Source organism: Anthonomus grandis, chromosome 7, assembly GCF_022605725.1.
Source record: "Anthonomus grandis grandis chromosome 7, icAntGran1.3, whole genome shotgun sequence".
In the NCBI taxonomy this organism is placed as follows: Eukaryota; Metazoa; Arthropoda; class Insecta; order Coleoptera; family Curculionidae; genus Anthonomus; species Anthonomus grandis.
This window is the reverse complement of record NC_065552.1, coordinates 2485538-2500474: the sequence shown is the minus strand read 5'-3', so window position 1 is coordinate 2500474 and position 14937 is coordinate 2485538. Positions and strand designations below refer to the sequence as shown.

The 14937-nt window shown below is 33.7% G+C and overlaps 1 protein-coding gene across 2 annotated transcripts in view; it reads right to left on the bottom strand.

Annotated features, from left to right (window-relative positions):
* The window catches only part of LOC126738483 (uncharacterized), a 114319-nt gene that overhangs the window by 26906 nt on the left and 72476 nt on the right, over positions 1 to 14937 (bottom strand). For both annotated transcript variants that reach the window (XM_050443847.1, XM_050443848.1), the window contains exon 4: positions 6909 to 7087. In XM_050443847.1, the coding sequence (XP_050299804.1) occupies positions 6909 to 7087 (179 nt within the window). The remainder of the gene's footprint in view (positions 1 to 6908; positions 7088 to 14937) is intronic.

Sequence of the window (14937 nt, the reverse complement as noted above, 5' to 3'; positions counted from 1 at the left end):
ATCTTTTTAAGATATTCAACATTTCTCTAGATTTGGTCAAAAAGCTTTGAGAGATTCTTAAATTGTATGTAAAAAAGTACGAGGGTGGTCCAAGAAGTAACCGACCCAAGAAAGAAAACACGACAATTTTGGAAAAAAATGTATTGATTTTTCAACATAATCTCCTTTCAGCTCTATACACTTTTCCCAGCGATGTTTTATAAGTTCGATACCCTTTTTATAATAAGAACTGTCTTGCGCCACGAAAGAGCCATTAACTGCAGACATGCCTTCTTCATCATTGAAAAAACTTTGACCACTGAGCCAGTTTTTTAAGTTTGGAAGCAGAAAATAATCTGAGGGGGCTAAATCTGGCGAATAGGGTGCATGAGGTAGCAATTCAAACTTTAATTCGTTAATTTTGGCCATTGCAATAACGGATTTGTGAGCTGGTGCACTGTCTTGATGAAATAACACTTTCTTCTTCACCAAATGCGGCCGTTTTTGCTTGATTTCATCCCAAAGAACCGACGCCATGACCTTGCCTGCAGATGAAACGGTTTTCGCCTTCTTTGGAGCCGGTTCTCCCTTTTGAGTCCATTGCTTTGATTGTTCTTTTGTCTCGGGTGTGAAGTGATGGACCCATGTTTCATCCATGGTTATGAAACGACGCAAAAATTCTGCTTTGTTGCTATTAAATTTCGCTAAACACTCAATTGAAACATCTTCGCGACACTGTTTTTGCTCGAGTGTAAGCAAACGCGGCACCCATCTTGCACACAGCTTTCTCAGATCAAAATTTTCAGTTAATATGCGATGTACCGCATTTTTTGAAATGCCTACTATGTCCTTTTAGTCGACGATCATCCAGTACCGCTTTGTGATTTTTCTTCAAAATTTCTGGAGTCGTCAGCTCATTTGGTCGGCCACTGCGATGCTCGTCTTAGCAGCTCGTACGGCCTCGTTTAAACTCTTCTACCCAATATTTTACTGTTGTTAACGAAGGAGCAGACTCACCCAAAGTAGAATCCAGTGTCAGCTTTTATATTGGTTGGGCTGAGGCCTTTCAAATAAAAGTATTGTGTCACATAACGATGACCGATTTTCTCCATTTTCAAAAATTCACTGAAAACGTTCACTATTGATGGCTGCCAAACAAATACTAAACAACGTGGCGTCTTCAAACTTGAAACATATGCTTTATAGATTGTAAACTTTCTAATACACTGATATTTTTCAAAGTACTACCGACATCTCTAGGTCAGGCCGGGTACTTCTGGGACCACCCTCGTAAACGTTGAAGAAAAGAGGATAAAGAAGAAGGAGACGGAGGCGGAGAAGAAGAAGAAGAAGAAGAAGAAGAAGAAGAGGAAGATGAAAAAGAAGAAGGTGATGATGGTAATTAATTAAAAAAAAAGTTTTTTTTTATCATATCATTTTAATTTAATGTGATTAAAGAATGAAAAAAGGCTTGTCTAAAGAGTTGTGGCTTTTGATCTATTATTGAATGAAATGCAAAAATTATTTTAACTGTCAGTCCAGGCAATTCTTCCAATGTCTCCAGTTTTTCTACGGATTTGGTCGAAAGACACTTGAGAGAATAATAAATTATTTTGGAAAAAAATTAAGGATTAAAGAAAAGAAGAAGAAGACGACGAAGAAGAATGTAAAGAAAAAGAAGGAGAGTAAGAAAAAGGAGAACAAGAAGGTTATGATGATGATGATAAAAAAGTACTATTACTTTTAGGCAATTCTTCCAAGATCCCTAATGTTCCTATTGATTTCATCAAAAAACACTTGGGATTCATAAATTCGCTTAGAAGAAAATTAAGGCTTGAATAAGATGAAGAAGAAACAAAATAAGAAGAAGAGAAAGCAGAAGAAAGTAATGATTAAGAGGATGATGATGATGATTATTATGATAAAAAAAATAGATGATTTAATGTAATTAAATAATTAAAAACACTGAATGAGTTGTGGATGTTGATATTTAAGCCAAAAATTTATTATTTTAATTGTTTGGAAGAAATAATAAAGAAGAAGTAATAAATGAATTTACCGTGAATGTAAAATATAGGATTCAAAGAGTTCCCAAATTTTGTATAGAAGAAGAATAAGGTGAAGAATAAAGAAGCATCCAAAGAGTTCTGGATTATGATCTTCGGATCCATAACTTGAATATTTCAACTGTCTGAGAGAAAAAATTATTGAAAAAGAAAAAGATGTAGACGAGAATGATAAACAAAAAAATTCTAGGTAGTAATAGCATGTGCACATGTGCAAGTTCTAGATTTCATGGTTTTAACCAGTCTAGAAATATTTTTCCTATTACTCCTTCTATTTCTATCCTAAAGAAGAAAAAGCAGAAGAAGAAGAGGAAAAAGAATAAACTAATAATGTGAAGGAAAAGAAAGAGAAAAATAAGATCAATATGATAATGATATTGATGAAGACAGTGATGATGCTAGTAATGATGATGATGATGATTATGGCAAAAAAGTTTATTATTTTAACGTAATTAAATAGTGGAAAAGGCGATATAAGAGGTAAAAGTTCTGGATTTTGATGTCTTGATCCATAAATTCATTATTTCAACTGCCTGGAAGAAATAATAAAATTTCTAATGAATTGTTCTCCAATACATTTAAGTATTACAGAGTATTCCTTCAAGGAAAGAGTTGGAAAAAAAGAATGTAGAGAAAAGAAAATTCTGGGAGAAGGAGAAGAAGAAGAACACAAAGAAAAAGAAAATGATAATGATGATGATGACGGTAATAAAAATGTAGATAAATTTAATGTAAAGAATTTAAATATGGTATCCAAAGAGTTCCGGATTCTGAACTTTTGATCTCTAACTTGATTATGTCAACTCCCTGGAATCAATGAAAAAATTATTTTAATTTTAAAGTAATTTTTCCAAGATAATATTACTTTAGATTTTGATCGAAAAACTCCCGAGAGATTCATCAATTAGATGAAGAAGAAGAGAGCAAAGCAGAAGAAGAGGAGGAGGAGGAAGAAAAAGAAGATGAAGAAGAAGAAGATAATAATGATGTTTTTAATAATGATAAAAAACTAGGTGGATTCAATATGATTGAAGAAAGTAAAAAATGGCATCTAAAGACTTCTGGATTTGATCCATAACTATAGTTCAACTGCATAGAAACATATTTTTTACTTACAGGAAATTCTTTCAGAAATCCTAATATTACTAAGAAGTCGATAGAAAAACTCTTGGTAGATTCATGAATTAGAAGAAGAAGAAGAAGAAAATGTTGAAAAAGTAGATGAATTCAACGGGATTGAAGAATGTAAAGGATCCAAGGAGTTCTGGATTATGTTCCTTTAATCCATAAATTGAATATTTCAACTGCCTGGAAGAAATGCAAAAAATTATATTAAAAGAAGATGACAATGATGAAGAAAAAAAAATCAAGGCAGTAAAAGGGTTTTTGCAGATGAGTTGTGCAGATGTGCAAGTTCCGGATTCTGAATTTCATGATTCTAACCACTCTGGAAATATACTTCTTATTACTTCCTCTATTTCTATCGTGAAGAAGAAAGAGAAGGAGAGGAAGAAGAAGAAGGAGGAAGAGCTGATGATGTTGATGATGATAAAATATGATTAGAGAATGTAAAAGATGGTATCCAAAGAATTTTGGATTTTGATCTTTTGTTCCATAACTCCAATAATTTGCCTGGAAACATATGTTATATTACTTCCATCAACGCTTTTAAAATCTCCAACATTATTGTAGATTCAGTCAAGAGCTTTGAGAGATTCTTAAATTAGTATGAAAAAAAGAAGATAAAGAATGAGAAGAAGAAGAAGAAGAAGAAGGTGATGATGGTAATTATGATAAAAAAGTAGATTAATTTAATGTAATGAAAAAGGCTTGTTGAAAGAGTTGTGGCTTTTGATCGATAATTTCCTGAATGAAATGCAAAAATTATTTTAACTGCCAGTCCAGGCAATTCTTCCAAGATCTCCAGTTTTTCTACGGATTTGGTCGAAAAACACTTAAGAGAATAATAAATTATTTTGGAAAAAAATTAAGGATTGAAGAAAAGAAGAAGAAGACGAAGAAGAATTGTAAAGAAAAAGGAGAAGAAGAAGGTTATGATGATAATGATGATAATAAAAAAGTAGTATTACTTTTAGGCAATTCTTCCAAGATCCCTAATGTTCTTATTGATTTCATCAAAAAACACCTGGGATTCATAAATTCGCTTAGAAAAAAATTAAGGGTTGAATAAGATGAGGAATAAACAGAATAAGAGAAAGAGAAATCAGAAGAAAATATTGAGTAAGAAGATGATTATGATGATGATGATGATGATGATGAAAAAGATCAATTCACGTGAATGAAGAATATTAAAGATGGTACATGACTTGATTATTTCAACTGCATGGACAAAATTCACCAAAAGACTAAGGAGTTTTCTACCGAGGAAATTTCCAAGAAGAAGAAAAAGAGGATGATGATGATGAAAAAAGTAATGATAACAATGATGATTATTATGATCAAAAAGTAGATTGATTTAATGTAACTAAATAATTAAAAACACTGAAAGAGTTGTGGATGTTGATATTTAAGCCAGAAATTCAATATTTTAACTGTTTGAAAGAAACAATAAGCTGACTTCAATAAATTGTTCTCCAATAAATTTAAGTGATATATTGTAGATTTGGTCAATATCAGATTTGGAAAAAAAAGAAAATTTTGAAGAAAAGAACTTGGAAAAAATTAAGAAGAAGAAGAAAAAGAAGATGATGATGATGATTATAATAAAAAGTAATTTAACGTGAATGTAAAATATAGGATTCAAAGAGTTCTCAATTTTTTATAGAAGAAAAACAAGTTGAAGTAAAAGAAGAAAAAGGAAAAGAAGAAGAAGAGGAAGAAGCTGATGATGATGATTATGTTAAAAATAGTATTACTTCCAAGAAATTCTCCCAAGATTTTTTTTTTATGGTAAACACAAGCACAAGAGGAAAGTCCTATGTCACTCTTGGAGTGGTGCTTGCGCGAAGATATTTGTGGGCGTTTATCTTGAATCGCTGTAGGTTGATGCGTCGGGAAATATGTGAGGTGGAAGCCCGTTCCACAAAGAAGATGTTATTCAGATGAATGAGTCCCGATACAGCGACGTCCTAGGGGTAGGCAGGAGGACTCGATGTTGATGAGCCGCAACTGCTAGACGCGTCCTTCTTGCCCTGGGTGGAATCAGGCCTGCCAGCTCAGAGGAGCATTTACCGTGATAATAACGGTAGAATAAACAGAGATCAGCCACCTTTCTCCTGTGCTCCAGACTATCCAGACTCTTTGTCAGTTCTGGTTTATCGATAAGACGAATAGCTCTCCAGCATGGTTAAAACTATGGTTGGGTGCAGAGCTCCAGACATGCGAGCAATACTCGAGGGAAGGGCGTATTTGAGCCTTATAAAGAGTCAGCGGCTGTTCTGATGTATACAGTTTTTTCTTTTTGAAAATCACTCCGAGTTTTTTGGAAGCCGCCCTAGCGACCTCGACAACGTGGTCATGCCAAGACACACTGTTGGTGACCTCGACTCCTAGAAGATGTAAAGATGATTTCATTGGCAATGTTTTCCCTGCCATAACCAGCTTCGGGCCACCAAGGTTAGTCTTCATCGTAAATACTGCAGCCTGCGTTTTTTTAGCGTTAAAATTGACCAGATTGTTACCGCCCCACTCCAAGATTGCTCTAATATCGTTGTTGGTTGAAGTTACTTGTTGCTGCCTAAGATTCTGAGAACTTGCGGCTGTCGTTGGTTTGGCGGACTTAAATGTGGAAATAAGTGTGCTATCGTCCGCAAAGCTGTAGATTGGAGTGGACAGTGGTTCCTAGCAAATCGTTGATATATACCAAGAAAAGGGTGGGGGATAGAATGCATCCTTGAGGGACTCCAGCGTTAATGTTAAATTTGTCGGAGAGGTATCCATCGACGGCTACTTGGATTGTTCGTTGTTCAAGAAAACTTTTAATACAATTCAATAATGAGTTTTGTATGCCGATTGAGGAGAGCTTGGTTAGTAGTCCCTCATGCCACACTCTGTCAAATGCCTTAGAAATGTCAAGAGCGACTGAGCGGGACTCGCCGTGCTTCTCCATGGCCTCTGTCCACAAGTGTGTGACGTAAGCCAGAAGATCGCCGGTGGATCTAAGCTTTCGCAAGCCGTATTGATGATCGCTGATTAGTCCAGATGACTTCAGATATCTTAACAGTTGTTGGTTGACTGCTTTCTCCATAAGATTGATCTCCATAAGAAGATTGCGAATATTCCTGTGAATTTGATCAAAAAAAACCTGAGGGTTTTATAAATTAGTTTGAAAAAAAATTAAGCGTTAAAGGGTAGGAAAGAAAGAAGAAGAAGAAGGATTATGACGATGATGACAAGAAGATCAATTCAACGTGATTAAAGAATGAATTATAAGATATTTCAACTTCCTGGAAGAAAGACTTCTAATAAATTACTCTCGAGTACATTAAAGTGTTTTTGTGGATTTGATCAAGAAAAGACTGGAAGAAAAAGAAGAGAAAGGCGAAGAAGAAAAAATCAAAATTTAAGTGTTGAAGGAAAGAAGAAGAAAAAGAAGAATAGGAAGAAAATGATGATGAGAAAGAAGATCAATTTAACGAGAATAAAGAATGGATCAAGGGATGTTTGAACTGGAAATAATAAAGTGGCTTGACTGACTAATTGAATTGTTCTCCAATATATATGAGAGTTATTGTGGATTCGATCAAGGAAAAAAAGAAAAGATGACGAGAAGAATGTCAATACACCTAAAGACTCTTTTAAATTCTGAATGTCTTGATCCAACATTATGATGCCTATAAGAATAACAAGAAAAAGAGTGTGTGTTGTGGTTAATTTACATTGAAACTATTAACTAATCCTTACCCTGGTATGCATGTTTCTCGGCATCGAATGTTTTACACCCGAAGTATTATCCACGTCAAACTGATCCTTGTCATTTTTCGGACTTTGAGGTCCGAACTGGAAAATCGTCGAGGATTTGGCCAGAGGCGAAACGTTGTTATGTCCCAAAGGGGAACGCGGTGACCTCGGAGACCTGGGAGCTGAAATTTTAAGAAAAAAAACGAGAGTTTTTCTATTGTTTTCGTCGAATTTTTCCCCCCTCGTGAAAAAAAAACAGCCAACCCTCCGCTTACTCAATTTGATATTCGCCCGGTTAAAATTGAAACTTTTTAAGCCGAGTCTGTTATTCCGATAACACAATACCGCGAAAAAAAAACGGGGAGAGGAGGAGGAGGAGGAGCGTTTCGGGTTTTAACGTGGGAAACTTTTAAACTCGTCGGATTTCTAAAAATATTCCCTCGGGATAAAAAGGGGGAAGAGGGGAGCAAGATGAAATGAGCCGTGATGCTCTTCTTTAGATTTGTTAAATATTTTATGAGCTCGCGGGAGGCGATGAGGGACTTGTTTATCCATTATGCCAAATAAAAAAAGCCAAATGCTATAACGTTTGCCTTTATATTGCAAATATTTACGAATTAGTACGTAGTAACGTACGTAGTACGTAGTACGTGTTACGTAGTAACATACGGTATTTTTAAATTTGCCGCCAATATACTGTTCTTTATGGCCCTCAGTGCAATCAAAAATAATGCACCACGTGAGGGCCCACCTTAACCCTTCTGCTGTTTTACTGACGCGACTATAAATATGATTCTTGCTTACGTCAAACCGTTTTGACAAATTATTGTTTCATAGATAATTTAATAGAAAAAAACTCGTATGACATTAGTAAATATATAACCTAGCTTTTGTATTTCATAGTTAAGGTAATTGTAAGAAAGCGTTTGTTAATGACAATAAATGCGTAGATACCCCTGATATTAACATTACGTGAGGATGCACCTTAAGTCTTTTATCACTTTACTGTCGAGAGTCTAAAGATGACAATTAAACTATAACCTTATTCTTATGACAAGTGACTGTTTCATAGACAATTAAATAATAATAAGACAATTCCGCCATTTTACGGTTTTATTTATGCACCTCCATCACTTATGACAGGCAATTACTTCATAGACAATTCAATAGTGAATTCCATAAACACTACATGAAGCTTAAGCTTTAAGCAATAAATTTGAAAGACAAACATGACACGCATAGACGCACCTTAAGTTTCGCTGTCACTTTCATACGTCAAACTATAACCTAATTTTTATGACAGATGACTTTTGTATTTCATAGTCGATGCAGAAGAGAACATCAGAGAAGCGTATCGACTAGAGTTTCAAAACTAACATAATTTGTGTCCAACGTTAATTATTGCATTTTGCGTTACGTATTTACGGACCTTAAATTCTTCATGGCTTTACTGTCGCGAGTGTAAAAATGACAGTTGCATGGCCCATAACTTTTTGACGGCGACAGGTGACGTTTGTAACCTTGAAGAAAGAAAAAAGAGAAGATTCGTAAACATAAAGACTAGATGAAGCCTAAAATTGTAATCTGTGATGCCATGCATGTGTATTTTAAACTAATTTAAGCTTATTTATAATTATTCTTAAAAAATGTTGAGGGGTTGAGTAGAATTATATTGCAAAGTATAAAACGGTCGCACTTAAGTCTGCTACCTAAAACACGCAACTTAAGTCTGCTACCTAACCTAACTTTTATGACAGATGACTTTTGTGCTACATAGACAAGGCAAGAGTGAAGTGAAGGCAAAAGTTATATTTTATAGTGACCAGTATTAGATTTAGGTTAAGAATATGTCAACAAATAAAGAACAAATAATTTCCATATTTTATGCTGACGTAAAGTAAATCTAAGAAAATATTTGAAAGAAAAAGGTGAAAGTAGAATACTTACTGACGTGAAAAAAAAACAATTGATATGCATTTCTCTAGAATAAGTCAGAACGTTGACTGACGTAAAGGACTAATCTTAAATATTCAATTCTGTAATTAAAGTAGCAAACACTTTTAGCTGACGTGACATAAAAAATATGTGGTCTACTCGTAAATAAATATCGGTTAAGTGACGTAGAGCAATGTTAAACAAAATGACGTGAAGTCAATTCAAAAAATACTTTTAAAAGATGATGAAAAACTAAAATACTCGCTGACGAATTTTTTATTTAGAATTTTTAAATTTTACAATATTCTTATGCCCCTTTGTCATCTTGGACTTGAATACTATAACTGTCAAAAATAATGCGCTTCGTGAAGACCCACCTTAACCCTTCCACCGTCTTACTATTACGATTATGAATATGACACTTGTACGACAAACGGATTTGACAAATTAGGACGTTAGAGAAAACTCGTAGGACCCTCTATTGAATGACCGTGTGGTGTTTTGTTGTTGATTATATAACGTTTGTTAATTGGAGTTTGTTTGGTATATGGAATAAATGTTTAAAAAGAATAACTGTTGAATTATTCCAAAACAAAGAAACTCTATTCCCAAGCATGCTGCATTGTACCAAATCTGTTCATCACCTAACCCTATTTTTTGATATGTCAATGTCATTTGTCATTACTATTACAATAGACCAGTTAATACAGTTGACCAGCTAAATACTACAGTGACCAGTATTGATAGATGGATATCATTAATATTACGTGAAAATGCACCTTAAGTCTTTTAACGCTTTACAGTCGCGAGTGTAAAAATGACTGTTGCATACGTCAAACTATAACCTAATTTTTATGACAGATGACTGTTTTATAAACAATTAAACAGAGAATTTTATATTAACTAAATTAATCCAAAAACTTTTGTACTTACTGCGTCCATTTGTACTTACGTTACAAATGGACGCACCTTAAGTTCCGCTGTCGCTTGCATACGTTAAATTATAACCTAATTTTTGTGACAGATGACTTTTGTATTTCATAGTCGAGGTAAAAGAGAAGATCAGAGAATCGTGTCGACTACAGGTTCAAAACAAACATAAATTGTATCCAACGTTAATTATTGCTCTTCGGGTTATGTATGGATACACCTTAAGTCTTGTTTTACCATCGCGAGTATAAAAATGACAGTTGCATACGTCAAAGTATAACCTATAATTTGCTTGACAGTGACAGGTGACGTTTGTATCCTTAGACAAGAAAAAAAAGAAGATTCGTAAGAATATTGACTGGATGAAGCGTATAAGTTAGGTTTAATTATTAATTATTTTAAAAAATGGTAAATGGCTGAGTACACTTAGTTGCAAGGCAAAAAGGGTCAATTTACGTTACGTGTGAACGCAACTTAAGTTCTCTACTTAACCTAACTTTAGGACAGGGTAATAGAGAAGACTCGTATCGACTAAGTGAAGGCAAAAGATATATTTTATGGTGACCAGCAAAAGATTTAGGTTAATAAAATACCAACAGATGTACTGATAAAATTAAATACACACGAATATTCTACAAATCCCAAAGTATATTTGAAAGAAAGAAAAACATAGAATACTTGCTGACGTGAAGATAAAGAATTGACATGTATTTCTCTAGAATGAATCAGAACGTGCGCTGACGTAAAAGAAGAAAATGTAAATATTCAGTTCAGTCATTGAATTAACAAACAGTACCGCAATTTTAGCTGACGTGAAATAAAAAATATTTGATCTGCCCATAAACGAATATCCGTTACATGACGTAAAGGAAGTTCAATCAAAATGACCTGAAGCGCATTAAAATAGAAAGGTTGACATAAAGTACGTCCAAGAAAATATTTTTTTAAGATGATGAAAAGCTAGAAAACCTGCTAATTAAATGGCCGGAATTTTTAGTGTAGCATACGGTATTTTTAAATTTACCGCACTTTTACAGGTTTCTTATGCCTCTTCGCCACCATAGTCGCGTGATAGAAGCGTTCATTTGCTGTCAAATTTAATACGTCACATGACAACACACCTTAACCTCTCTACCGTTTTACTGTCACGAGTATAAACGTGACACTTGCATAGTAATCATGCCATATAATTTGTAATAAACAAATAATTTTATTAATGACATTTAATGCGTCAATATGTAGAAAAGTACCTCTAATAGATGGCTGCCATTAACATTACGTGACGATGCACCTTAAGTATCGCTTCACTATCGCGAGTGTAATAATGCCAGTTGCATACGTCAAACTCTAACTTAACTTTTATAACACGTGACTTTTGTATTACATAGACAAACTAAGAGAGAAGGCTGGTAAAAGCGTATATCGACTCGATAAAAGTTTTATGTTATGGTGAAAAACCTTGACAATCGCAAGGAGAAGGAAAGAATTATGAATGAAATAGGAAAAAGAGAAATAGAAACAGTATATTGGGACAGTGATGATATACTTAAGCACCAAGAGGAAAAACTTCATTTTAATGATTAAGTAAACATGTCAAAGAATCACAACAAAAACCAGTTGTAATTCACATGACGTGAGAACGCACCTTAATTGTTTGTTGTGACAGATGACATTTGTTCTACATAAACAAGGTAAAAGAGAAGACTCGTAGAATGCAAGTCTTGGTAGTAATTGCATTGAGACTTAAACCTTACTGTTAATAAAATTTCCATAGTTTCCATGTAATATGACTAATAGAATAATAATTATTATTTTTTACTCGGATTTTCATAAGCTGACTTGTTAAATACGTGTCAGATATTTAATGAGAGGTTGGATTTACTTCCAAACCATCCCGTTTAATTTGTCAACCACCTTTACACGTGGCAATCTAATAAATTGACAAATACCGTATTGTTTCACGTAACTTACAAGAATTCCTCCCACATAATTAATTCCTGCGAAATGCCTTTGTACCGTAAATTTTGATTAGCTTTCCGCCCTCTCGGTATCGTTCCTCATCGTTTCCAGCGTTTCGTATTTTCATTAACTGAAAATTAAACTGTAGTAACAACGTAGCTTTTACCTTAATTAATTAACAATAAGATAACGTATAATCATTTTTGTCTTCCCCCTTTCCGTGTCATTTTTATGTCAAAATATTTTCATGTAAACAACTCTATAGAGCTTTTTCGTTTAATTTACTAATAACAAACACAATATAGCTGTCTTCTTTAGTTTGTGAAATATTTGGGAAAAACGTTTGGTCCTTCGAGCCGGATTTTGTACTTTAAGTCCCGATATCTTGTTTGCTGATGATTATATGGTGCTTAGGTCCTTGCTTTTAGCAAATAATTCTCTACCCAATCAGTTAAAAATCTAAACAAGAAGTTAATGAATAAAGATACCTACGTGGGGGTTTTACTAAAAGGACCAAAATAATTATTATTAAGGCAATAATGCTGGGATCAACACAAAAGAGGAATAACAACAAGAAGGGAAAAACTAAATTAATTCTGCTTTAATGCCCGAATTAAACTTGAGTATTGTTTTATTTGAGGTATAATGGCTTAAGGGTAAATAACGTTTTGTTCGTAAAATATGGAAATTATGGGTATTATTTTATCAGTAAGGAAGGTTTAGCATACGATTACTATTTTGGGTCTCACCTAGTTAATACGTATTATTATTCTACGAGTCTTCTCTCTTGTTTATGGATTACAAATGTCATCTGTCATAACAGTTATGTTTGCACTCAGAACAGTAAAACGATAAGGAGGATAAGGCACCGCGTAAATTACAACTGGTTTTTTTCGTAATTCTTTGTTAATTAATTAATTAAAATATAGTGATTCGCCTTGGTGTTTAAGTATATCATCATTGTACCAGGATACTGTTTCCATTTCTCTTTTTCCATTTTCATTCATAATTCTTTCCTTCCTTCTTGCCCTTGCTTAACCTATTGGCTTAACCGAGTCGATATACGTTCTACGAGTCTTCTCTCTTAACTTGTATATGTAGTACAAAAGTCATCCGTCCTAAGAGATGACGTATGCAACTGTCATTTTTACACTCTCGAAAGTAAAGCAATGATGGACTTAAGGTGCATCTTCACGTAATATTCATTACAACCATTTATTAAGGGCATTTTTTCTAGGCATTCAGGTATCAAATGTCGTTAATAAAAAAATGTCTACTACCGTGCCTAAAAAAGTCTTTTTTACGCACTAGTGCTTAAAAGTAATTTGACGTTTATTTGACGTTTAATTTATAGTCTGTCATTCTGTTGACAAGTTTCCCATTCATATAAAAAAGATCATTTTACACACTTGTTACATAAATACCTATTTTATTACAATTACCTTGACTATGAAATGAAAAAGTTAGGTTATATTTTGACGTATCCAAGTGTCATGTTTATACTCGCGACAGTAAGACGGTAGGGGGATTAAGGCGGGTTCTCACTTGGCGTATTATTTTTGACAGCGAATGAACACTTACATCACGTGACTAAGATAGCAAGGAAGCATTAGAAGACCGTAAAATGGCGGCAAATTTAAAAATACCGTGTGTTGCACTAAAAATTCTAAAGTAAGAATTCGTCCATTCATCTTCACACGTCAGCAAGTATTTTTAATTGAACTCTCTTTTAGCCTTGTCTGTTTCAATGCATTTCAGGTCATTTTGTTTAAAATTTGTGTACGTCATCTAACGGATATTAATTTTCGGACAAAATAAATAATTTTTATTTCACGTCAGGTGAAAGTGAATTTTCAAATTTTTCTCCTTTACGTCAGCCCACGCTCTCACTCATTATAGAAACATTCATGATAATTGTTTTTATTTCTTCACGTCAGCAAGTATTCTAGCTTCGTTATCTTAACAAAATATTTTTATTTCGATCAACTTTACATCAGCCTTTTAGGTTTTTATACCCTACGTTAGCCTAATATCATATAATGTCAGCGTAATATATGAAAATTATGAGTATTATTATATCAATAAATCTACATTTCTAATGCTAAATTAAATCTAGGTGGTCACCGTAAAATATATCTTATGCCTTCACTTAGTCGATACGAGTCTACTCTCTTACCTCATCCGTGGAGTACAAAAGTCATATGTCAAAAAAGTTAGGTTAGGTAGGGAGCTTAAGTTGCGTTCACATATAACGTAAATTACAAGGATTAGCATTTAAGGTTTTACGCTTTGAAACATAATTTGACTCAATCTCTTACCATTAAAAAAAAAATAATATTCAAACCTAAATTAGTGTAAGATTAATTTTGTAAGAGAAATTTTGGGCTCATATTGTAAATATTTATTTTTCTTTTATTCATTGAATTATTTAATATTAATAATTTTACGAATCTTGTAATCTAAGAGTTGCAACGGTCAGCTGTCACTGTCAAAAAAGTTACAGGTTATACTTTGACGTCTGAAACTATTATTTTTACACTCGCGACAGTAAATGAATAAGAAACTTAAGGCGCGTCCAGACGTAACGCAAAGTGCAATAATTTACGTTGGGCACAATCTCTAGTCCATACGATTCTCTGAACTTCTTTACCTCGATTATGAAATACAAAAGTCATTTGTCACAAAAATTAGGTTATAGTTAGAGGTATGCAAGTGACAATAAAACTTAAAGTGCATCCATAGGTAACGTAAAGTGCCTTTATTGGTGTTAGATTACTAGTGGAAAATTACAATTTGCACGTTTCTTCCACATAACTTTAACAACCTAAAATGGAGCTTCTGACTTTAATTAGTTTTTATGGAGTGCTCTGTCAAATTGTGTATGAAACAGTTATCTGTCATAAAAGTTTTGTTATAGTTTGACGTATACAACTGTCACTTTTATACACGCGATAGTAAAATCATAAACGTGCGCCCAGATGTAACTCAAAGCGCAATAATTAACGTTGGACACAATTTATGTTCGTTTTGAAATTTAGATGATTCGATTCTCTGATCTTCTCTTTTACCTCGGCTATGAAACACCAAAGTCATCTGTCACAAAAATTAGGTTATAATTGGAAGGATGTAAGTGACAGTAAAACTTAAGGTGCGTCCATAGGAAACGTAAAGTGGTTAAATTGGTGTTCGATTACAAGTGGAAAATTAC